Source organism: Physella acuta, unplaced genomic scaffold (genome assembly GCF_028476545.2).
Source record: "Physella acuta isolate Inbredline_101_S28 unplaced genomic scaffold, ASM2847654v3 ptg001183l, whole genome shotgun sequence".
In the NCBI taxonomy this organism is placed as follows: Eukaryota; Metazoa; Mollusca; class Gastropoda; family Physidae; genus Physella; species Physella acuta.
In genome coordinates, this window is record NW_026732700.1 from 478,569 (window position 1) to 505,938 (window position 27,370).

At 36.3% G+C, this 27,370-nt stretch overlaps 1 protein-coding gene and 1 long non-coding RNA gene across 4 annotated transcripts; one reads left to right on the top strand and one right to left on the bottom strand.

Moving 5' to 3' along the window:
• Window positions 1-18: 18 nt before the first annotated feature.
• On the top strand, window positions 19-16,098 carry LOC131956889 (cyclic AMP-dependent transcription factor ATF-2). Of its 2 annotated transcripts, none has more exons than XM_059321513.1 (13): window positions 19-108; window positions 912-1,026; window positions 1,197-1,305; window positions 1,675-1,787; window positions 3,853-4,098; window positions 4,896-4,981; window positions 5,322-5,464; window positions 7,476-7,636; window positions 8,198-8,409; window positions 8,857-8,928; window positions 9,782-9,878; window positions 10,301-10,412; window positions 11,324-16,098. In XM_059321513.1, the coding sequence occupies exons 2-13, from the start codon at window positions 979-981 to the stop codon at window positions 11,458-11,460; spliced, it is 1,536 nt and encodes a 511-aa protein (XP_059177496.1). In that variant the 5' UTR covers window positions 19-108; window positions 912-978; the 3' UTR covers window positions 11,461-16,098. The 2 variants fall into 2 exon arrangements, with proteins under 2 accessions (XP_059177496.1, XP_059177497.1); XM_059321514.1 differs by having other exon boundaries at window positions 5,325-5,464.
• A 158-nt stretch (window positions 16,099-16,256) lies between these two features.
• On the bottom strand, window positions 16,257-27,364 carry LOC131956907 (uncharacterized). 2 transcript variants are annotated; one of them, XR_009389009.1, is made up of 5 exons: window positions 27,250-27,364; window positions 24,921-25,133; window positions 20,425-20,453; window positions 19,202-19,316; window positions 16,257-18,318 (listed from the first exon to the last, which is right to left on the bottom strand). It is a non-coding gene; the product is annotated as an uncharacterized LOC131956907 (long non-coding RNA). The 2 variants fall into 2 exon arrangements; XR_009389010.1 differs by having other exon boundaries at window positions 24,921-25,139.
• Window positions 27,365-27,370: the final 6 nt, after the last annotated feature.

The window sequence follows — 27,370 nt, forward strand, 5'->3', positions numbered from 1 at the left end:
AAAGTTTTTTTTAGTCTGGGACTTTGGGACCTACAATTTGCGGAAGTAAACAAACATTTAGTGCGCCATCTAGTGCTTACTTACATGTTAACTGGAATTTCCTGACAGGTAAGAATATTTTTAACTTTTCGTATTTAATGTAGGTAAATAGACAAATAACCTGATTCCTTGACATTAAGAAGCCAAAAAAAAACGATCACAGGTCTAGGTTTTGATAACAAAAACGAAAATCTAAATTGATGGTTTTGCTTACATTTTTTATTTGTACCAAATCAATATGACATGATTTGATGATAATCGCGAAACCAGATCCTGCGAATGAGACTGAAGTGAAAGTGAGTCTCAGCACAGTAAAGAGTTAGATCTAGTGTCCACTACTTACTAGATCTACTAGATATCTAGTCTAGTCACAGTCTAGTGACTAGCTAGATAGTCGTAGATAGATCTGAGATCTAGAATATATCTAGAATCAAGCTAGATCTAGATTCTAGATAGATTCTAAGTACTCAGATAGTGTGACAGTGAGGCACAAAGTACAAAGCAAGGCACTCAAAGCGGCAAGTCAAAGGTGTACAATGTGTGTACTCTGAGTGTACTCAGTACTTAGATCTAACTGTAGTGTCTGTAGGAGAGCTGAGTCTAGGACCCAGCTTACTCAACTGTCTCAGGCAATCTCAGCTTAGTAGCTTAGTTTCTGTTAGTCACTTAGTGAGTGAGGAGATGATGACTGATGTGAACCTGTCTACAGTTGTGGGAAGGGGGGGGGGGCAAGAAAGAGATACTGATGCAGGCATTCTTGGTAAAATCCTGGTTTCATAACAACATGATAAAAGAACCAGGCTGTTTGTTCCAGTGTATTGGATAGAGTTAAGACAAAAGTAACAAACTGTTTCAATGTTCTTAATTTTCAGTGGTAATTTAACAGTCAGGTGAATTTATTGATTGTAGGCACTGAATGCCTAAGTCAGACCTGTAGATATGAATGATGATAAACCATTTGTCTGCTCTGTGTCTGATTGTGGCATGGTGAGTACCTATTTTTAGGTATTATCTTTACTTTGTACCTGTAAGTTTGTCTACATTTTATACTTAGTGAGCTTTATTTTTAAAAAAAAATTTTGGAAGTTGAGCATGCAGAATCTGTGTCCTACCGCATATTGAGAATCCTAAAGAATATAAACTTAATTATATTTCAGCGATTTACAAATGAAGATCACCTTAATGTCCATTCAAAGAAACATGAAATGTCATTGGCCTTGAACTCTGGGGGACAGTCAAGTAACTCACCTGCTCATCATTTTTTAGGTAAACAACCCACTACTGTTATTTAGTTAACTTTCATGTGTTATCATTATGTAAACATAAAAAACTGTTTTATTAAGAAACTATGTTATTGACATGTCATTGAAAACTTTTTTCAAGCAGGTTCATGTGTTGTTTTTTTAAAATCTTATTGTAATTATTAAATTTAGATATTCTTTTAAAATCATTAAAAAAAATTAAAAAAACCTTCTCATCAATATAATAATTATTTATCTTAAATGAGTTCCTGCTCTTTTTGTAATAGTTCATTTTTTTTAGCTTCATAAGTAAATTGGCAGAAATGATCATGTCTTATTGACTAGTTTAGGAAATGTTCTTAAAACTTCTTATAAAAATTATTACTACTTACAGATCAGACTCCCACTCCTACAAAGTTTTTAAAAACCTGTGAGGAAATTGGACTATTTCAAGAGCTTTCCTCTAACCCATTTGATCATGCCTACAAAAAAGCACTGGACAGTGATGTAAGTTTTTATGAGTATAATTTTAATTCACTGTAAAATTTGTATTTGAGAATATCTTCTTCAAAATGTTTATAATGTGCTGTAACATTTGAATTTGATAATATCTTTTTCAAAATGTTTATAATATACTAAACATTTAAAAAAAAATTAAATACTGTCTTTCAAAAATATGTATGGGCTCCAACATTTTCATTTGAGAGTAGGCCTATATCATTAAACTAGCCATCGGTACCCGTTACACGGGCAATTCTTGTGAATTTTAGCTCTCTTCTCTTCACATACATATATGTGACTCAGTTTTTCTTTTACATACTTATCTCCGGGTAGCAGCTCTTAAAACTTTCCGTGGAAGGATGGGGGGGGGGGGGGGGGCAGCGGATAATGATTTTTCTCTATTTTTTTTATGAAATACTTTTTTTTCAATTTCGTTCCGAGGTGAAAAGAGAAGAAACAGTAGAAATGCCTGAAAAAGCTGCATATATCTACAGAAAGTGATTAATGAAATGAATTGTAATTCAGCTTTTTAAAAAAAGTCATTATCGGAAAATTAGAAAAAGAAACATTTTATTGATCTGGAGAATTAAAATGAAACATTGTTGAGATTATGAAAACACCAAAAAGAAAGGGTTTTTGTTTTATATGTTGTCTTGTTTGGCTTATATCTCTGATTGTATGGGCAAAGTCTCAAAGTTGGGTAACATCTGTAGTGTACCTAGTTTGGCGAATTTAACACGCTCCTGTATACAACAAATTTGAAGAGGTTCCTCCGTGGACATTTTTTTTTATTTATAGCTCATATAAGGCGCCGGTCAGTCGAGGTCAGTTTTGACCCCCACACCGTAGACTTTTCGGCCAACCGGCCCCCGTGTTCTGTCGCACCAAGGCAAGATCTTGCCAAATTTGAAGCGCCTGCGGCGCCGGGAAGTGCCCTATCGGACACCCGACAATCTAGATCTAGATCTAGATTCCTAAAAGAATTTTTTTTTTAAGTTTAGCCCGAGCATAATAAAAAAGAATACATTAACCAAGATGACTTGCTGTGTCTCGAACCCGCACCACCTGCGTGGTTTAATGTACACTAACATCTCCGCTATTTAGGCACCTTATAAAATACGGAGAATGAAACACGTATTTTAAAATCTTAACTTACGCGAATATGCCTATTCTTTCAAATTAATTTTTTATCCCAAATTAGCCAGTTCCAAACAAAGATTTTGTATAAAATAAATAAGTCTTGAAATAGTTTAGTCCTAATATAGAAATTTATTTTTGGAATTGATTTTAGAGAAGTTAGAGTCTAAATCTAGATCTTAGCGTCTACGTCTAGATCTAGTTATTGCGTAGATTTAGATTTAGATTTAGTCTAGATCTAGAATCTCTAGATCTAGAATCCAAATACATAAAATAAATTTTATGAGTTTAGGCCGGAAAAATTGTATTGTATACATTTCATAGTGTACGTAGATCTAAATCAAATTTGAATAAAATAGTTCATTTCTTTTCATTCTAAACACGGCAGATGACGTCATTAGTTAATGTATAAGCAATAGTGACGTCATAGTTTTATGCGTTCTTTTTCACATATATTAATGCTTTTCCGGTTGCATAAATAATACTGTTTCTCTACATTCGAATACGCCTTTATTTTTTATTTTTCTTCTTTAAATAATTTTGTGGTTATACATTTAAAACATCTAACATATTATTTTCAACAAAAGTCCGTATAAAGGTATCCATATATCGCTGCCGATTCTGACGTGATGTCCGGCGAAAATATTTTGCGGACAGACAGAGAGAGAGAGAGAGAGAAGAGCGCACATGGCCTTTTATAAATTAGGATGTTTTGAATGGATGGAATACTTAATTTTTATTTTCTGTATGTTTTAAAAATACTTTTTTTTAGTATTTTATTCTTTTTAAAATATTTTGGTTAATTGCAAAATTTTCATTTACGAAATCACTTACGAAAAAAAAAGGTGTATTTTAAAAAAAACTAAGAATGTCCATCATGTTTTTGTTTGATCTTTCCACTATAAATAAACCAGAACATTTTTAAATCTCCCAGCCTCCTTTACCTGGTCCACCCACTGGGGAACTGAACACCCCCACACTTATACTGACAGACACGCCTAAACACCTGGCGGGAGCCACAGCTCACCTTGGCCAGGTGAAAGCTAACGAACCACCCAAGCCCAGCCCATTGGCTAAAACCTCTGCTAGCAAGATTGTCCTGGACCTGTCTGGGAAAAGTGTGATGACAGCCCAGCCAGCTGCCAACAAAATGGCTGCCAAGAGGAATTTAACCGCCCAGGTTAGTAGATGATTTGATGAGATATTTCCCTTCACTGGCCTGTTTCTGAAGCCGTAGTCTTAATCATTCAATATGGCACATAATTCTATGAAAAATTTAACTTAGTCAAAATTGAAGAACTGTTTTGGATCTACCCATCAGCATTTTTCATGAAGTTGAGGTCATCTGTTTTTATAGCCACCTATCATGTGGCCAGTGATGAACTAGTCACACTATTAGGAAGCTGATAGTGAGTACTTCAAAACAGGCCCTCACCTAGAATCCCAAGAGAAAAAAAAAGGGCCCAAAAAATAACTGAGAGCACATGATGAAGAAAACCCAGGACACATGACATGAAGGATCAAGCAAGACAGATTAGCTACCATTGGTGGAGAAACTTGCCTTGGATCAAGTTGTCCTTAAGACTCTTTTTTGCAGTGGAATAGCAGGCTTATTGTACCCAGAATGTTTCCCAGCTGCCTTTTTTCAATAAAAGATGGGAATGCCTTTTAACTGGAAGAACTCTTCAGTGGCCTAGATTAGAACCAATTTAGACATTTTTAGCTTTACCCTCATTTACCAAGTTTTTAGTGTTATCTGTTCTACTGAAACTTGCTTTGCTAGGGCTACTGTCACATTTTTTAGCTTTTAATTGTTTACATGTAAAACATGTTGACACTGTATGATGATAGCACCAATATTTAACAGTTTAGATTTGCCTTTTTTATCGCAGTATTAATACCAATGCATTGATCACTATTTTATGCTAATATCTTGACATAGTCAATGACCTTATGTATGACCTATTGTTTTCACAGGATGCTGACAGCACAAGTGATGTCTCACCTGTGCATGAACAGGTCATGGCTTTAGAGACCTCACCTCAAATTGCTCATTCTGTTAGGTCAGTTCTCTAGGTGTTTGTGTGCTTAGGTCAGTTCTGTGGAAGTTACTATGGTCAGTTCCCAGGATGTTACTATGGTTAGGTCAGCTCCTAAGAATGTTACTGTGTTAGGTCAGTTCGCTAGATGTAACTGTGCTTTGGTCAGTTCCCAAGATGTTACTGTGGTTAAGTCATTTCACCAGATGTTACTGTGGTTAGGTCAGTTCCCAGATGTAACTGTGGTTAGGTCAGCTCCTAAGAATGTTACTGTGGTTAGGTCTAGCCTAGCGTGTTTGTGCATTTTTTGTGTGTGTAATTATGAAACTGTTCATGTGACATCATGTTCTCCGCTTGTTTTCAGCAGCCATAATCCCGTGACTTCATCCAGCCTCACAGCCTTCCAGCAAGAGGTCAAAAAGGAGATGGACGAAGGGGACATAAATCTGACAGACAATCAACAGTGTACCATGCAAGTTCTGCTGCAGCTTCCCACTGGGGAGACAGGTCTGTTTGACTATGCCAAGTTATTTGTTTACAATTTTAATACATCTGGTGTTTAAAAAAAAAATTTGATGTTTAAAGTCATATATTTTTGTGGAAAAAAAAATTAGTAAAATGTTTTCTTATTTTGGGTAATGCCAGACTTTGACTCCACATTGCAGGCAGCTTTAACCCTTTGAGCCCGCCAGGCCGGTAAACCGGCTTCAACATTAGGCACATATGTCAGAAAAGCCGGTTTTCCGGCCCAATGATCTAGCGTCATATTCCTAGCGGCCGGTATACCGTCTAATCTATATATATAATTCTCTTCTGGGAGACGCTAGAAAACAAGCTGTAAACGCGCTCCCTACCACCCCCACCCCTACATGGTCTGGTGAGCTGTGGTTCACTCTAAATGTTTACAAACAGATCTGGGTTTAGTGACGACTATTAGGGGCAGATAATTTAGTTTGAAACGATTTTAAACGTGGGGGGGGGGGGGGGGGTAACTAAGTGGAGTTTACTTTAACGGAGGGGGGGGGGGGAGGAGGGGGGTTATCGTCCTTAACGAGCTACTTATAGTGTTTTAAAGAAATATTTTCATTAGCTGCGTTGGTAGTGTCGAATTCACAAATTATGAATAACTGAAAAGTAGAAAAAACAACAACTAAATAGCGGCGTACGATATGCAGCGGGTCGGCTAGTTAAATATTATTAGCGGAAGACTGACTAAAACTGCGCATATGTCTTTTGAGTGCGGGATTATGATTTTAAAAATTGATTTTTAGGAAAAGTGAAAGTGTTTACATTTCGTAGCAATGCCGCCGAAACGAAAAGCTGAGCCACAGCCGTCGACTTCATCACAAAAAGTTGGTGCAAAAGATGAAGCAAAAGACCGAAATATCAACAAAAGGAGTAGAATGACTGCATCTCAGGCAATACAACTACTTATTGATTCTGATGAAGAGGATAATATTCTTGGTCTATATTGTGATGAATTTGAGACTGAACACAGTGACATTGAAATTGACAGTGGCAATGAAACTGTTCAAGTACGTTCTGATGCACGTGGTGTCAAGGACAAAAACTTGCCGAAACGAAAAAAAAATGTTTACTGATGCAAAACATGCAAATTTTTTCTTTGCATCGGGTCCGGCAGTGATGACTGTTTTGAAAGTTATCACACAAAAGTGGACTTCTGGTGATGAACTAGTGTGGCCAGGTATCAATAATAACAAAACAATTACTAAATGTAAATTGGTTTCTTCTATGTTCTATCAAAACAATAATTATGTGTTCGTTTTATATACATTGTTCTGTTCAAACATTGTAAAAAAAATAAAGAATTTCAGAATCTTGCTGCATTGTTGTTTGATCCTGAGTCAGGATACCAAATTTGGCTTGATTATCTCAAACGGTTCAAAAGTTATAGGCAAATTTAGAAGCACATAAGTGAAAATCGGTTTGGGCCTGGGAGCTCAGGAAATAGGAGAAATTAGGTCAGGTAGGCCAGGGCTCAAAGGGTTAAACATGATTAATGCTAGATGTCACTCCATTCCTGGATTTTCTATCCGAAATTATCTTTCTTAGCCACCAACTTTTTATGTTCCAGTCCCAATCTTATCCCATCCACTGTACCTATATTTTTATGTTCCAGTCCCATCCTCTGTACCTATATTTTTATTTTTCAGTCCCCATCAGTATCCCATCCAATGTACCTATAATTTTATATTCCAGTTCCCATCAGTATCCCATCCACTATACCTATATTTTTATGTTCCAGTCCCATCCAATGTACCTATATTTTTATGTTTCAGTCCCCATCAGTATCCCATCCACTATACCTATATTTTTATGTTCCAGTCCCATCCAATGTACCTATAATTTTATGTTTCAGTCCCCATCAGTATCCCATCCACTGTACCTATATTTTTATGTTTCAGTCCCCATCAGTATCCCATCCACTGTACCTATATTTTTATGTTTCAGTCCCCATCAGTATCCCATCCACTGTACCTATATTTTTATGTTTCAGTCCCCATCAGTATCCCAGCCACCATCAACAAACTTCCATACTTCAACTCGCAACAAGTGCAGCTATCGCAGGCTCTACCTCAGCAAATCCAACCAGCCCCTGCTAAATCCACAGCTCCAATGTTAGCCTCTAGTCAGACAACCACAATGGCTTTAAAACAGGTTGGATTTTTTTTATGCTTAGTCAAGTTTAAATGGGTTTATTACTTAATTAGGGATAGGGCCTGCAGCTCATAACCTAAATGTTTTGAGTTTGGCTATCACGCTCATGTGTGTAGTCTACTTAGTTGTGAATGGTACATGACCATCAGGGGAGTCAAATGCAGCTCAGTGTAGTGTAAATCACCCAATCCATACACTGAGGTCAAAACTCTGTTTCTTCTACTCTATTAGCCACAAAGTCTTAGAGCAAACTTAATGTTTTTGTACTTTCAATAAAACCTAGATAGGAATGGGACATTTTGTACCTGATTATAGTGAATAATATAAAAGGTTTTAAGAAAATATAGATATTAATTCTAGCAGTTTAATAAATAAAATCTAGGAAGAAATTTAGAATGTCTCTGCTAAATGTAAGTAAATATTCTGGTAATGTTATCAATTTAGTGGTGTTTATACTAAAGAAGAATCATTGATTTGTTCTTTATGTGATATTCTAACATCTACTTTGATGCCACCTTGCATTGATAACATTTTTCATCAGATTGTGTCTTTTGTTCTCAGAGGTTAAAAGCACAGCTTCAAAGCCAGCTGAGCCCCACAGCCAAAAGTTCTGAAGTCAGCCTCCCTACATCCAATTCCACAGCCTACATTTCCAACGCTGCCACCTCTATATCAGGACAAGCCATGGTGGGGGACACCTCCCCCATCATGATGGTGGACTCGCCTGGATCTGAGATGAACTTCTCTGATTCATCTGATTACTCTATAGACAGGTGTGTTTCGTTTTTTTCTATAGGAACTATGGTTAGTCCAGTGAGTTAGTTAATTTTTATCTATAACCTATAGGGTAGGTCCAGTAAATTTATTATTTTTAATCCTTACTCACTAGTAGGCTTTTACATTAATTTTTTTATTATTATCAGTACATGTATGTTGAATGAAACACAACAGTTTAAGAAACAAATTATTTTACATCAATAATTCTTAAGAAGTCTCTTAGTTCATGAATTCCGAGATTGTGTCTATATGAATAGAAAAGATATTAGTTTTCTAATGAAATAAGATGGGGAGTGGTGGAAGTTAGGGAAGGAGCATGTAATTTGAGTTTCCTAAACACTTTAGGATTTCACAGGCACAGTCACTTTAAAAAGTTTGGAGTTGTTTAGTAGATGACACTGAAGTTAGTCTTTTATAGGGATCTGATTTTTTTTTTAATCCAGCAAACGCCAGAAGATGAGCCCTGAGAGTGGGGACCCTGAGGAAAGAAGGAGGAAGTTTTTGGAAAGAAATAGGTAAGCATTGTTGTATGGTAACAGTCAACTTTTTATAAAGCTTTTTGCTGGGAGGTAAATATTGTTGAATGGTAACAGTCAACTTTTTATAAAGCTTTTTGCTGGGAGGTAAACATTGTTGAATGGTAACAGTCACATTATTATAAAGCATTTTACTGGGAGTTGAACATTGTTGAATGTTAACTGACCTAATTTTAAAAAACACTTTATGCTGGGAGGTGAACATTGTTGAATGTTAACAGTCACATTATAAAGCATTTTGCTGGGAAGTAAACATTGTTGAATGGTAACAGTTCACATTATTATAAAGCATTTTGCTGGGAAGTAAACATTGTTGAATGGTAACAGTTCACATTATTATAAAGCTTTTTGCTGGGAGGTAAACATTGTTGAATGGTAACAGTCACATTATTATAAAGCTTTTTGATCAGAGGTAAACATTGTTGAATGTTAACAGTCACATTATAAAGCATGTTGCTGGGAGGTAAACATTGTTGAATGGTAACTGTCACATTATTATTAAGCATTTTGCTGGGAGGTAAACATTGTTGAATTGTAACAGTTCACATTATTATAAAGCATGTTGCTGGGAGGTAAACATTGTTGAATGGTAACTGTAAAATTATTATAAAGCATTTTACTGGGAGGTAAACATTGTTGAAAGGTAATAGTCACGTTATTTTAAAGCATGTTACTGGGAGGTAAACATTGTTGAATGGTAACAGTCACATTATTAATATAAAGAATTTTGCTGTTAGTTTTCCTGTAGTTTTTACTCAAGAGTTTTGAAGTTTTAAAATAGTTTTTACCTGGTGGTGTTTAACAAAAAATATTTACCTGTCTTTCTGACCAGAGCGGCAGCAGCCAGATGCAGACAGAAGAGGAAACACTGGATCAGCAACTTGGAGAAAAAAGCTGATGAGCTGCAAAACACTAACTTCAGGTTGCAGGTGGGGCATAGTTTGATTTTTTTACTGCTAGGTTTCAAATGAATTTTTTGTTTTAGTGCTAGTTTCTTTTTTTTTTTTTTTTTTTTTTTTTTTTTAAGCTAATTCTGATAAATAAGCTAAATAAGTGCTTGAGATATTTTCGTGACCAAGTTTGTTTACTTTTCTTTGTGGGTTGTTACTATTCAACTCCAGATACTCTGAGTTGTCCAATAAAAAGCAACTGTAGCATGTTAATTTAATGATATTCTTTATTAACAACACGAGGAGAACTGGTTAATTTAAATTCCTGGCTCAGATAACCCTGAGTCAAACAGTTATTTCAAATATACATTTTTTATAACCACCCTGACTCAACCAACCCTGACTCAACCAACCCTGACTCAACCAACCCTAACCGTGACTAAAAAATTGTGTCTTGCCAGACTGAGGTGAAGCTACTGCGAGGCGAGGTGGCGCAGCTGAAAACTTTATTGTTGGCTCACAAAGACTGTCCTGTCACACAGCAGCAGAGGTCACAGGGACAGTTGCAGCATAGTAAGTTTTTTTTTTATAATACAGGGCAGTATAGTAAGTCTTGCTGTCTAACAATATAGGGCAGCATAGTAAGTCTTACAATACAGGGCAGTATAGTAAGTCTTGCTGTCTTACAATACAGGGCAGCATAATAAGTGTTGCTGTCTAACAATATAGGGCAGCATAGTAAGTCTTACAATACAGGGCAGTATAGTAAGTCTTGCTGTCTTACAATACAGGGCAGCATAATAAGTGTTGCTGTCTAACAATACAGGGCAGCATAGTGAGTCTTTATGTCTTAATGATACAGAGCAAAATAGTAAGTCTTTCTTACAATAAAGGGCAGCATAGTAAGTCTTGCAGTCTTACTATATAAGACAGCATAGTAAGTCTTTCTATCTTACAGTACAGGGCAGCATACTAAGTCTTTCTGTCTTACCTGTTTATAATACCTCGGCACATGAAGTTATAGTGTGGCCAGCACTATGCCCAGCCGCCTTTACTTTCCCTAACATAAGTAATGTACCCATGAGAGTAAATTAGACGAAAGTCTTGGGCTTAGTTCTCTGAATCTAGTTCGTAAGATGTAACTATCCCTCCCAGCATAGATAAATTTACCATATTTATTGGGAAACTAAAAGTCCCTGAGATGTCCCTAACCCACTGACTTGACATTGCAATGGTGACTCAATCTTTATTTTCCCTATACCCTATTAGAAAGTTGATCTTTAGTTCTAGACTGCCCTATAGACTATAATGTTAATAATTCGTAAATTTCTCTTTATACTTGTTTTTTCTTGTATTAATTTTACACCATCAAGTTCAACACAGTATTGGTTTTAGCAGGGTTGTCATCATCTGTGTTGTTGCTTTACTCTTGTTGTTCCAGGATGGGAGTTTGGTGAGGTCAATGTTTCTTTTGTTTCTTGCAGTAGTCCTGACGGAGGCCGTGTCCCAGGATCTAGCCCAAGTCGTACCCACGTCAGACAGAACCTCCCAGCCACTGCAGACCATTGTCAAATATTTACAGGAAGCTGCGCTCACACAAGAACATCAAGTACATGAATGAGTGTTAACTCTTAGTTTTTTTCAGTTGTTGAGGGATGATTACTTATGTGATGTTTTAAAAAGAAGTTATTTCCCTTTTGTCGACATTTGCATTATTTCCCTTGAGCTGTCAGCCTGTTGCAATTGAAAATGATAATGATAACTTGAATCCAGAAAAACAATTAGCTTTGTGAGCCCCTTTTACAAAAGTATTTGCTATGTTTAAAATAGCAAGAATTGTTTTAGTGAGCATTTTACACTCATTCTAAAAACTATTTGGAAGGCAACATTTTTTCAATTTATAGCTTATTGTTCAGTGTAATTTTTTTTTCCTCAATCTTCTTCAAAGTGTCAGTGTGGCCTAGGGTTATGAAATGTATTGGTTTCAGGACAGTTCGAGATGTGTGGGGTTAAACGATATAGGGTAGATGTGGCAGGTTTAACACAAGTGGCTAGATGTGGCAGGTTTAACACCAGTGGCTAGATGTGGCAGGTTTAACACAAGTGGCTAGATGTGGCAGGTTTAACAAGTGGCTAGATGCGGCAGCAGTGGCTAGATGTGGCAGGTTTAACAACAGTGATTAGATGTGGCAGGTTTAACAACAGTGGCTAGATGTGGCAGGTTTAACAACAGTGGCTAGATGTGACAGGTTTAACAGCAGTGGCTAGATGTGGCAGGTTTAACAGCAGTGGCTAGATGTTGTGGTTATAGGACATTTCTGTATATACATAGAGGGTTTTAAGGTAGTTTTAGATATAGTGGGTTTCAGGATATTTCCATTTATAAAGTGGGTTTCTGGATAGTTTTAGATATAGTGGGTTTCAGGATATTTCCATTTATAAAGTGGGTTTCAGGACAGTTTTAGATATAGTGGGTTTTAGGACAATTCTGCATATACATAGAGGGTTTTACGGTAGATGTGTGAGTTTCAGGATATCTCTATTTATAAAGTGGGTTTCAGGGCAGTTTTAGATATAGTGGGTTTCAGGACAGTTCTATATATATTTGGTTCCAGAGCTCTGTCTAGATGTAAGGCACATTGCTGTTAGTTGAAAGGTGCCAAAATAAATATTGATCACATACTTCATGCACTAAAAGCCCATGTTTACAGTAGAACAAGATTAGACTAATGTAAGTACTCATCATTATTTGTCTATGTTTTGAACCCACACCTTAAACGTGCAGTGTAAACCTAGGCCCCATTGCACTATACTTTTTCTTTTTTTTTTGCTAGTATCTTGCTACTGTGTTTCCAATTGCTACAAGCCAGCTTTGATACAGTGTAATTGAGTTTAGTTTTGTTAAGCACATGAAGAAATGTTTAGATATTCAATGGAGATGTGTTTTAGAGCTTGTTATTGTATAAAGTGACAGCTGATTACCCCCACTGAAGCGGTATACTTGATAATTTTGTTGTGTGAAGCACTTGGTAACATTGTTAAGTAGAGCTTGTTACTGTATAAATTGAGCGCTGATCACCCTACTGAATCAGTATACTTGATATTTTTATTGTGTGAAGCACTTGGTAACACTGTTTATTAGAGCTTGTTACTGTATAAATTGAGCGCTGATCACCCATACTGAATCAGTATACTTGATATTTTTGTTGTGTGAAGCACTTGGTAACACTGTTTATTAGAGCTTGTTACTGTATAAATTGAGCGCTGATCACCCGTACTGAATCAGTATACTTGATATTTTTGTTGTGTGAAGCACTTGGTAACACTGTTTATTAGAGCTTGTTACTGTATAAATTGAGCGCTGATCGCCCGTACTGAATCAGTATACTTGATATTTTTATTGTGTGAAGCACTTGGTAACATTGTTTAGTAGAGCTTGTTACTGTATAAATTGAGCGCTGATCGCCCGTACTGAATCAGTATACTTGATATTTTTATTGTGTGAAGCACTTGGTAACATTGTTTAGTAGAGCTTGTTACTGTATAAATTGAGCGCTGATCGCCCGTACTGAATCAGTATACTTGATATTTTTGTTGTGTGAAGCACTTGGTAACATTGTTTAGTAGAGCTTGTTACTGTATAAATTGAGCGCTGATCGCCCGTACTGAATCAGTATACTTGATATTTTTGTTGTGTGAAGCACTTGGTAACACTGTTTATTAGAGCTTGTTACTGTATAAATTGAGCGCTGATCGCCCGTACTGAATCAGTATACTTGATATTTTTATTGTGTGAAGCACTTGGTAACACTGTTTATTAGAGCTTGTTACTGTATAAATTGAGCGCTGATCGCCCGTACTGAATCAGTATACTTGATATTTTTATTGTGTGAAGCACTTGGTAACACTGTTTATTAGAGCTTGTTACTGTATAAATTGAGCGCTGATCACCCTTACTGAATCAGTATACTTGATATTTTTGTTGTGTGAAGCACTTGGTAACAATGTTTATTAGAGCTTGTTACTGTATAAATTGAGCGCTGATCGCCCGTACTGAATCAGTATACTTGATATTTTTATTGTGTGAAGCACTTGGTAACACTGTTTATTAGAGCTTGTTACTGTATAAATTGAGCGCTGAGTACTGAATCAGTATACTTGATATTTTTATTGTGTGAAGCACTTGCTGACATTGGTCAGTATGTGATGGAGATATGTTTTCACTTGCATAAAATGTATGGCAGTTCCACGTACTGTATCACTAGAATGTAAGCTAACCTGTAAGGTTTGTGGTTAGGTTTAATCATCTTGTGATCTTATTATATTGATGCTTAAATGTTTTTTTTTCCAACTTAAAACACTTGAAATTATGTAGATTAAATTGTAGTGAACAGTGGGACCAAAAATCAGTACTAGTATAGGACTTTATTTTTGCATGAATGTCAAGCGAAACTCATTCTTTTTGGGCAGGTTTAAGTTCATGTCATCCATCAAACGAGAATTTTTTTACTCTGAGAATTTGGTTGTTTATTTTTGTTGTTAATCTTTGCTGTGATTTTTTTGATTTGGACAAATTATTTTGTGTAAAATGATTGGTGTTTTTCAAGTTTTGAATGAATGGATATTTCTTGTGTTTGAGAACAATTCTTATTGTAGTGACTGCTTGACAAATTACAAATCTAGAGAGATGGCCTTTGACTGTTTGTTTGAATGGATATTTCTTGTTGTGTTTGAAAACAATTCTGCTTATTGCAGTGACTGCTTGACAAATTACAAATCTAGAGTGCTGGCCCTTGACTTTCTGTTTGTATGGATATTTCTTGTTGTGTTTGAAAACAATTCTGCTTATTGCAGTGACTGCTTGACCAATTACAAATCTAGAGTGCTGGCCTTTGACTGTTTGTTTGTATGGATATTTCTTGTTGTGTTTGAAAACAATTCTGCTTATTGCAGTGACTGCTTGACCAATTACAAATCTAGAGAGATGACCTTTGACTGTTTGTTTGTACCTGTTAGAAATGAGAACCTTTCCATAAGAAATAAGACAAAATATTCCTAGAATACATGAACACATCTAAACTTTTTAAATTTCTACAGGTGAAAAAACTAAATATGACTTTAAGTGTGGCTCCCCCTTGTATATTATTAGATGACATATTTTTATTAAGTATCTCTAGTACTAGCAGTTTTCCTGTTAGAATTAACATCAGTATACACCCTGATTACCCTTATACTAACAACATCAGTATACACCACTATTACCCTTATACTAACAACATCAATATACACCCGTTACCCCTATACAACCAACATCAGTATACACCCTAGTTACCCCTATACAACCCACATCAGTATACACCCTAGTTACCCCTATACAACCCACATCAGTATACACCCTGATTACCCTTATACTAACATCAGTGTACAACCTAGTTACCCCATACAACCAACATCAGTATACACCCTAGTTACCCCTATACAACCCACATCAGTATACACCCTAGTTACCCCTATACAACCCACATCAGTATACACCCTGATTACCCTTATACTAACATCAGTGTACAACCTAGTTACCCCATACAACAAACATCAGTATACACCCTAGTTACCCCTATACAATCAACATCAGTATACACCCTAGTTACCTCTATACTAACTATCCTAAGATCTCCGACAACTGTGTTGATATGTATATTTCTCTGTATCAATACATTTTATCACCAATTACATATCTGTTTCATCAAGCAGTGTACAAGAATCTGTGTGTTGATGTTGTTGTGCCATGTGTTTGATGTGTAGAATTAATGTCTGGGTCGCATCCTGTCAATTGGTTGTTGTACATGCTGGCTTGAAACTAGTATGAGTACAATTTTGATTCCAAATAGCACTCAACATATTCAACTTTAAAAAATCAGAAATAATTTTCTTAACATGTTTCCCATGTGTTTGAATGAAAATGTATTTTCGTTTCTGTATTTTATAAAGCAATGTACTCCTAATTATTTGAAACTGTTACAGTAATGTAAAAAAATGCAAATTAATTTTGGTTTAAAGCCTTAAATTTGATGTAAATAATTGTGTTTGTGTAGTAGTGTACATAGAGTGAACCTGTATGGTTCGTGCCATGGAACGCTGTGGTTTCATTGATGCCTGTGTTGTGTACATACATGTCCATGATGTATTTCTAAATAGATCTATCTCTTCGCTAAACTTTGCGTTCTGTTTTCTGTCTGACTTTGTGTTGTTTTAGTGTTAAAGCAGATGGTTAACAAATACAACAGAACTTCCTTAATACAATTGTTGTAATTTTGAGTTAGGATTTGAAATGTTAAGTTCACACTAGAGTTATACATTGTGGTAACAAGGCCTAAAGCATAAACCAATGACATTAGAATATTTAAATGTTTATTCAGCTTTTGCTTTCAATTTCAACTCGAGACATAAATAAATGAATTAAACAAATGTGCAGTGATTATCACAGTAAACTCATTGACTAAAAATGTAAGAGATTTATATAAATTTAGCAAAATTGTTTTACAAGTATGTTCATTACTGAAACTAAATGGGTTCACAGACTGAGCACGTATATCAGAAGACAAACATAATGACCAATCTATCAGAGAGCACACAATAGGACCAATCAATCATAGGACATACTGATTGTGTAGATAGAGGACAAACATAATGACCAATCTATCAGAGAGCACACAATAGGACCAATCAATCATAGGACATACTGATTGTGTAGATAGAGGACAAACATAATGACCAATCTATCAGAGAGCACACAATAGGACCAATCAATCATAGGACATACTGATTGTGTAGATAGAGGACAAACATAATGACCAATCTATCAGAGAGCACACAATAGGACCAATCAATCATAGGACATACTGATTGTGTAGATAGAGGACAAACATAATGACCAATCTATCAGAGAGCACACAGTAGGACCAAGCAATCATAGGACATACTGATTGTGTAGATAGAGGACAAACATAATGACCAATCTATCAGAGAGCACACAATAGGACCAATCGAACATAGGACATACTGATTGTGTAGATAGAGGACAAACATAATGACCAATCCATCACAGGGCACACAATAGGACCAAGCAATCATAGGACATACTGATAGTGTAGATAGAGGACAAACATAATGACCAATCCATCACAGGGCACACAATAGGACCAATCGATCATAGGACATACTGATTGTGTAGATAGAGGACAAACATAATGACCAATCCATCACAGGGCACTCAAAAGGACCAATCAATCATAGGACATACTGATTGTGTAGATAGAGGACAAACATAATGACCAATCCATCACAGGGCACTCAAAAGGACCAATCAATCATAGGACATACTGATTGTGTAGATAGAGGACAAACATAATGACCAATCCATCACAGGGCGCACAATAGGACCAATCAATCATAGGACATACTGATTGTGTAGATAAAGGACAAACATAATGACCAATCCATCACAGGGCGCACAGTAGGACCAAGCAATCATAGGACATACTGATTGTGTAGATAGAGGACAAACATAATGACCAATCCATCACAGGGCACACAATAGGACCAATCGATCATAAGGATATACTGATTGTGTAGATAGAGGACAAACATAATGACTAATCTATCAGAGAGCACACAATAGGGCCATACGATCATAGGACATACTGATTGTGTAGATAGAGGACAAACATAATGACCAATCCATCACAGGGCACACAATAGGACCATACGATCATAGGACATACTGATTGTGTAGATAGAGGACAAACATAATGACCAATCTATCACAGGGCGCACAATAGGACCAAGCAATCATAAGGACATACTGATTGTGTAGATAGAGGACAAACATAATGACCAATCCATCACAGGGCACACAATAGGACCAAGCAATCATAGGACATACTGATTGTGTAGATAGAGGACAAACATAATGACCAATCCATCACAGGGCACACAATAGGACCAATCGATCATAGGACATACTGATTGTGTAGATAGAGGACAAACATGAGGATGCAAGCAACCAAGCCACAATGGGACCTTATTATCATGACTTAAAATAGCAGCAAACCAAGCCACACTGGGACCATATTATAATGGTTTAAAATAGCAGCGAACCAAGCCACATTGGGACCATATTATAATAGTTTAAAATAGCAGCGATCCAAGCCACATTAGGACCATATTATAATGGTTTAAAATAGCAGCGAGAAAAGTTCCAAAGAAAGCGACTCTTGAGAGGCTGTTTGTGTTCAAAGGATCGGCAGGGTGTTGAAGATGAGGGAGCTAGAGGACCTTGGCTGGCTTATGTCAACTTCAGTGATTAGGTCCTTGGATTTAGTTTGAGCGATGCGCCATGCTATAGCTAGACATTCGATGAAGGTTAGAGAGAACTGTAGGATGACATCACAGGCGGCTGTCTTCTTCGTTCGTAAAATAGCTGCCGACAAAACGAAGATATATATATATATATATATATATATATATATATATATATATATATATATATATATATATATATATATATATATGATTTCGGACTGGTTAGGGAGACAAATCAAAGTCCGAATTAGAAGATTATGTGCAGATTATGGGTGTTTATAAACCGTTATACACCATACACTCACACTCATACACACACTCACGCACGTTAACACACACTCATACACATATGTACACTCTTAAGAACCCACAGACTCACACACATTCATACACACACTCATACACACACGCTTTCTAACACACTATCTCACACACTTATAAACACATACACTCTTTAATACAAACACATTTGGATCCTATTGTTCATCTTACAAAGGTCTCATACACCGCGGTCATGTCTTTTGAAAGTTCCATCTTGTTGCACATGAAATGTGACGCCAACTACCTTTGATTTTGTTCTTTGATCACTGCCTTACCTCGGCATCATAGAAGAGACGATCACATACAGTAGTAATATTTTGCTATTTTTAGATACCAACACAGGGGTTGACTTTTTTTCTTTGACAGTCTGTCTTTTGTCTTGACGGCCGTTTGGTCCGTGTTGCACTGCATATAAAATGCTACACAAACACGAGTAGAGCCCTTCAGTTCTCACAATAAAACCGCAGCGAATATAATTACAACGCTATCACACAGTAACCATTGGTCAAGGCATACCGGCCGGTGCTTGTATTGGCCAGCCAATATACTAAATACCCTGCCATTTTTTTGTATAATTTTTCGGACTTTGGCCAGGGCATTCCGGCCAGTTTGCGAATTAACCGGCGATGTAATAAATACATGTAATAAATAAATTTAGCTTTAGACCAAAGCACAATTACCTTCTGGAGCGGGTCTTGTACCTCATTTTCCTCGAGCTTGTCACGCAGTACGCGATGACGAACACAATCATCAGTAAAACGAATACTCCAGCAAAGCCCAGCACTATGATGAGATCTGGAAAAATAGATTGCCTCAATAGTTACGTCAGTTTATAAAAAAAAAAACATCAAGAAGTAAAGTGAACAACCAATGTACACAAGTGTACAGTACGTCCGCGTTCGTGTAGATCTAGATATTATATTATTGTTGGCTAGGCTTAATATTTCTGGAATTATTACCACCTAGAACTGTAGGTAAATTACCGTTTCCAACCTGGCGGGCCATTCGGCATGGTTGGCTAACGTAAGTCAGGTACAGAGTTTCTTCCAGGCCTCTCTTCGGGGGGAGGGGGGATTTGCTCCCTCCCCCCCCCCCCCCCGAAGAAAGTCTAACCCCCCCCCCCCCCCCGAAGAAAGTCTACCGCCCTCCCCCCGAACGAAATGGAATTTATATAGACAACATATACTTTTACCAGTGTCCCAGCGTCCGCCCCCCCCCCCCCCTGGAAATGTCCGCCCCCCCCCCCCGAAAATATTAAGTGCCCCCCCCCCCCCGGAGAAAAAAAGTCTTGAAGAAACACTGGCCAGGCTCCCGTCAGAGCTGGTTTGACTTGGGAAAGCCCTAAGGGGCTCAAGCCCGGGATCTGATCTCGAGACTTACAGGTTTACAATCTTACGCTCTATCATCAAACGAAGCCGTCCTATATCTAGTACATAGGTTCAAAATAAAGAAACATATAGTAAAATAAACTTGCTGTCTTTAAAAGGGTTGCTCGTGATATTTTAGCGACTGAAGCTTTCATTAAAGAAAGCAAGTTAGTTTTATTTTCGTAGTTCCAGTGCATTTAAAAGCTGACTATCATAAATGTTTTCTTCTTTGTTTTTATTAATTCACCACCACAATTTGCATCCAACAAAGTTTTAATACCACCTCCCCCCCCCACCCCCATCGATTATCCAAGCATCCCCAATGGGCGATATAATCCTAATCCACTTTGGGAAACTGTGGCCTACATTTGTTTTATGAAGGTAGAACTGCCTTAACTTATTATTGCCTAGACCTAATATTGTCTTGACTTATTACTGCTTATACTTATTATTGCCTACAATTATTATTGGCTAGACGTATATTTATATAGACACATATTTTTGCATATGCTTATTACCATTGCAAATCTACTTACTTTTGTCGTCTTGAACTAGAGTGGCCCACCTGGAGAAAAATGAATTTTGTTGTCATTTTTTGTGTGTAGTTTTCAAAAATTTAAATAAAAATAAAACTACTTCTAATAGTGTTACACGATTAAAGTTTATCTAATACTACTAAAAGTCAAGTTTGTTTACATGTTTGAATATTTATTTGTTTGTTTTTTTGTTTGTCCGATCGAGTATTTTGATATGTTCGACTCTATCTGGAGAGCTGTAAAATAGTATGTAGGTAGAGAATAATTTTTTAATGCAGACAGACTGTTAATCACAAATTTATTTAAAGACGTTAATTAATTTATTGATTTACTCATACGTAGAGTAACCCATTTTTTTAAAATGTTAAAACATTGACTAAACTTTGTGGGAATAGTGACATCACAGGTTTTTGTTTACTCTTTAGTACAATAAAATGGCGGCGTCTATCGAAGAAAAGTGTGTTCCCATTCAAAAGTTTAACGCGTTCTAAATCTAATTTTCTGTCGGTCATAACTTTAACAATACGTCCGTTTGCTGTATTTATTACGTTCCAACACTTATATCAATTTTAAACTGTCTTTTTTCATTTAGTTTTACAATAAATTTCTCTAGATCTAAAGATCAGCTGTCGAAGTTATGAATCTAGCCTAGATCTAGATCTAGCCTAGATCTAGATCTAGGTCACTACACTCAATGTAAATTCTAGATCTAGACTTAATGTAAATTCTACATCTAGAATCTATTTCAGGCCTTAATACATCTAGAATCTATTTCAGGCCTTAATTATTTTATATAAATCTTTGTTTGGCTAATTTAAGATAAAATTTAATTTGAAAGTTACTAGATTCTACTACTAGACTTAGATCTAGATCTATGCGCGGAGACTCAAAAGTATAGTATAAAAATTCATTTGTGACGTCACGAGTAAATAGCTAAGTTGGTAGCGTAGTCTGCTCTCATGCGGGTGGTACAGGTTCTAGACCAATATGTCAATGATATTTTTTTTTTTTAGATGTGAATGATAAAGTTGCCTATCTGAACTTGGCAGGATACAGGGCAGGTGAAGTAGAGTTCATCTGTTTCTTTTTCCTAAGCATATGAAAGGATAGTGTGGTCAGAGACATGCTCGGCTGGAATAGTTTTTTAAACGATAAAAACATGTTGTCTGAGACTTGGCGGGACACTGGGCAGGTGAAGTAGAGTTGAGTAGGTCACATGTGACGTCAGTATATGAAGGGATAGTCCGAAATCGGTGTTTTCGGTGTTTTTAAAAGATAAGAAACATATTTTTGAATGTGGGGTCTGTTTTTTGTGACGATAAGTGACACTGCAGTAGCGTAGCGAGTGGGGGGGGGGGGGCGGGAGGGGAGGCGGGGGGGGGGGAAGGGGATGTGGAGGGGGGAAGGGGGGGTGGTGTGTGGGGGGGGTGGGTTGGTTTTAGTTTAGAGAAAAGAGACAGCACTATCAGCCTAGCGCCCGTTGTACCCTTCCTCAACGGGCCATTTTTCTCGTTAGGGAATAAAGTTCAAGTATTTTATACAATTATGCACTATAAATAACGATTCTCATTCCATTCATAATAATGCACCATTTAAATACCTATAAGAAAAGCGCGGGTCGCTTCTTAAACTTTAGTAAATGTATTCAATACATAACATAGTGACCCACGCTTTTCTTTATAGTTATTTAAATAGAGGTGTATTTTTATATATTTTCTACTTTTTAGTGCATTATTATATACAAAGTTTACATTAGAACCATTGGCGTAGCTACTGTGAAGCTAGAGTAAGCAAGGCATAGGGGCCCAAGGAAAATAGTGCAAATTTCCCCTCTTTAACAAAAGTTAGAACTTTGACATTGGAATTTTAATATTTAATCTATATAAATAATTTTTTCTACTTTAGAAATAATTAAAATTAAAAAAAAAAAGCCCCAGTCCTATCATAGAGTACAGGGAGTGGCATTCAGTGTGGGGGAGGGGTGGGGTGCGTCGAACAGGGCCTATCCGTATTAACAACACCACTAGCGCTGTCGCAGTGCGGGCAAGCCATTGAGAGAATTAGCCTATAAATAAACTTGAACTTTGACTCTTGTGTGAGATACGACATCAAGCACTCGTTAATTTACATGTATCGCTAAAAACCTCAACTAACTGACTGGAAAACTCTCTACCCCACCCCCAGAGACCCGCATCTACCTACTAACTGTCAGCCCTCCCCGAAATTCCATCCTCCTGAACATCCATGATTACAATTGAGCCATTTTTTTCGGATAACAACCATAGACAGTGATAAGTCTAAAATTTTGTCAATGTTTTTTGCTAGTTTTAATCTTAATGACATTTTGTTTGTTGATCAAAATTTATCTTTAATAAATATGGCGCTACTAACGTGTGAGATTTGTGTTTGTTTGTCCTGTGGTCCGTTGATTTAGCACCCTGCACATCGGGGCAGGGTTACTACTTGATTTAACGGTCAAACTACACAGGCGCATCAAGCGACGGCCCAACGGTCGTGTGACCCGGTGCGCCTCGGGCTCACCCATGAGCACCACGGCGCCTATATTCGTTTTAATGAGCGCCATACACCAGAAATAAAAAGGGCAACTACAATCGATTACTAAATCGAATAAGGATGTCCTCCGGTGCCTCGGTACTTGTTACGATTGGGCTTCATTAGTTACCCTGTGGTTACCTGAGTGCTCGAGACCCGTTAATATGGCGTCATGCAGAGTAAAATGTAATCTAATTCAATGGTCAAAATGCAACAGGGGTGACTTCTGATGCCCCGGGCGTGCGGATGACATAAAGCACTAGAGCATCATACATTATGGGGTACGTTGGACCTCTAAATTCGATGAATAACCAGAACCAGAGATCGCACCCAGCGACCTATGGTGCTGTACTTATGGAGTGTTGATAACCAGAGTTTCTTCCAGGCATCTCTTGGGGGGGGGGGGGGGCAAGCCCCCCCCCCCCCGAAATTGTTTTACCGCCCCCCCCCGAACGAAATGAAATTGATATAATTTATATAGAAAATATATACTTTTAACAGTGTCCGCCCCCCCCCCCCCCCGAAGAAAGTTAACCGCCACCCGAAAATTTCAAGTGCCCCCCCCCCCCCCCCGGAGAAAAAAGTCTGGAAGAAACACTGTTGATAACGTACACTCAAGGCTTTCATCCAGCACGCCCCAGGCCGTCTGAGCGATAGTGTGAACAAACCCGCGCCCAGTATCAAAGATCCGAGAAAAATAGCGCCGGTGTCGGTTACATCATTTTAACTATCTTAGTTTTAGAAAACAAGGTTACTCTTCTAATAAACCGGGAGTGATCTCCCCTAAACTTTCTCTAATATTCTTATATAAAATAACAGGGGATGGGAACTCGGGCTTTAGACATGATTTTTAATCCATTTTAAATACTTAAAGTTTTAAAAATAGAATAAAATCTCGTAGACAAATTAATTGCACACCAAGTGAACGCCAAATAAAAATGCGCATAATAGTGCGCAATATTATTAGTACTTTTAAAATTTACAATAGTTTTTTGAGAAATCGGAAGTAGCGTAAATTACTACTTCCGGTCAACGGCAATTACTCAAAATTTAACAGAAGGTAGAGAAATAGATCTTTTACTTACATGTGAAATTTCATTTATCTATCTGAAATATTACTCAAGTTATAGGCTTTTGAAAAATTCAAAGTAGGAAAAGTACCACTTCCGGTTATCGGAAATCGCTCAAAAGTTGATCCGGATCTACGATTTTGATAAAATACTTATATATGAAATTTCATCAACCTAGCTGTAACGGTACTCAAGTAATCGTGTTTACACACGGACACACACACAGACAGACAGACAGACAGACACACAGACATACGGACAAGATTGCAAAATTATGTTTTTCCGTATCAGTGAGGTGTAAAACGTCGAGATTTGTAAAAATCTCGATTTTTTTTTGCACGATTACAAGACTTTCTCTATACTTCGTATATATAAGAAAGTAAAATTACACAATTGGTAACGCGTTCATGAAACCTTTATACAATGTTTTGTCATCTTAGTATGTATGACTAGGTAGTAGCAACGCGGATGGGCACGCTAGTTACGCATATAGATTCTTTAGCATTCTATGATGATCGATGTCTATGATGATTTTAAAAATCTGATTATTTGCTCATTATGATGATGTTATAAAAAATGTAAATATTATTATGCCCTTTGGGTCAGTAACTTGGCCAGCTAAAATGGATCGCAGTGAATTTTTTAATCATTTTGCAAACATAAAAGCATGAAAAAAAAAGGTAAATGAATCATGAGCAACTTTTTAAAATTGTGTTTGGTTAGTAGTCACAAGGTCACAAATTTTGCATTTTCGGTGGGATGTCACCCCTTCTCTTCTTAATATTTTGTTATTTTTAGTGGATAAAACATAGTTTAGAGTTTAGACAGTAAATTTTACAACTTTTAGTATAAAAAAATCTCCTTAAAACTTACCTGGGGGTAGATGTGCCGTTTATCGTGACGATTGGTGAAGTTATGGTAGATGTTTCCTTCATCGTGGTCATGATTATGTTTGATGTATCGTTCAAGCTTTGTTAAAGAAAGGCGTCGTTGTTGTAGCTTGTTTGGTATTCACGAAAACCTGACACTTAAGTCTTTAGCGTGGGCCTAACAGGTAATCCAAATTGGAGTCTCAAGTGTTTACGGCTACAACTATAAAAATTAATTTTCATCATAATTATGTAGAAACAATTAGAGATAAAAAAATCAATGGTCAAAAACCGAAAATCAACATACAGGCATCAACCCAACATTAACCTGCACACATCATTAAAGCATCAACTTGCAAACATCCTCACAAGATTAACAAGCAAACATCCTCACAAGATTAACATGCAAACATCATTACATCATTAACCTGCAAACACCATCACAACATCCTCTTTCAAATATCATTACAACATCAACCTGCTCACATACCATGAAAACCTTCACACATCATTAAAACTTCAACATGTATACATCATCACAACATCAACCTGCAAACATCATCACACCATCAACCTGCAAACATCATCACAACATCAACCTGCACACATCATCACAACATCAACCTGCAAACATCATCACACGATTAACCTGCTACATCATTACAACATTAACCAGCATACGTCATCACAACAACCTTTAAACACACAACATCAACCTGCATACATTATCACATCAACCTGCATATATCATCAAATAAACCTGCAAGCACCATCCCAACATCACCCTGCAGACATCTATCCAACATCTACCTAAAAGCCATATCGGAGATATTTTCTAAAAATAAATATATTTATCAATACTGTCCTTACTATGAGTGGCCTAGCGGTAGATAGCTAGACTGCTAAACCGGAAGTCTCGAGTTCGAATCCGGCTCAGATGGGTACCTGACACACGTTATGGAAAGTATAGGCGGCTAGGTCTTCACTTGCCCCATGCACTGTCAGGTCTGGAAAGGGAACTTACTGTCGTTACTGTGATCTATTCCTTAGTCCCGTTTCACCAAATCACATTCACATAACAAATAAGCTGAATGGTGACGGCAAGTTTACTAACACAAGTTAAAAAAAAAAGAAAGTGACTCCTTTAGGTCAGGACACGAATAGGAAAACTAAATAAAACGTTAGTATTTTGTTTTATTCACTGTTATTTTAAACCCGTCCAACCCCCATCGTATCAACTCATTGGTTGTAATCTCCCAGGAAGTTGTCTGGTTAGATAAGAGACGGATTTAATTTTAACATTTTGCTTATCGAGACACGGTAGTGTTAGGTGGCCAGGATAGGCTTGACGTTTTCACGTTGGTTCTCGTAAACAGACATCAAGTTATGTTCTAGAACAAGACATCAAGCTAGGTTATAGAACAAGACATCAAGTTATGTTGTAGAACAAGACATCAAGCTAGGTTATAGAACAAGACATCAAGTTATGTTGTAGAACAAGACATCAAGTTATGTTGTAGAAGTCAAGCCAAATACGATAGGCGTTTAGTCAATACATACACACACAAACACATACATATATTAAATATATATATATATATATATATATATATATATATATATATATATATATATATATATATATATATATATATATATATATATATATATATATATATATATATATATATATATCAATACAAAATAAATAAAAAAATAAAAAAACAAAAAAATATAAAAATATAAAAAATAAATAAATAAATAAATAAATAAATAAATAAATAAATAAATAAATAAATAAATAAATAAATAAATAAATAAATAAATAAATAAATAAATAAATAAATAAATAAATAAATAAATAAATAAATAAATAAATAAATAAATAAATAAATAAATAAATATATATATATATATATATATATATATATATATATATATATATATATATATATAGGCTATATATATATATAGGCTATATATATATATATATATATATATATATATACATTTAGGTATATATGTATTTACACTCGGAAGTAAAGCATTTGTATATGATAGGTATTTAGGTTACTTATATAAACACCCACCCACACGCAGACACACACACACACACACACACATATATATATATATATATATATATATATATATATATATATATATATATATATATATATATATATATATATATATACATATATATATATAATGTGTGTGCTATACTTCAAAAACAAGTATTATAATACGGAAATCGACGAATACTATAATGTAGCCTATTTATCGTCTTAGAACTATTTACACAAGCATTTTCCCAACAACATTCATCTTACCTTCAAAGGAAATCGCCTATACATATGAAAATCCCACCTTCGCGGTGTTGTGTATCATGTTTTAAAAACAAGCCTAAACCCTAACAGGAAGGCGATGTGTTGTTTCTTTACTGCAAGGATC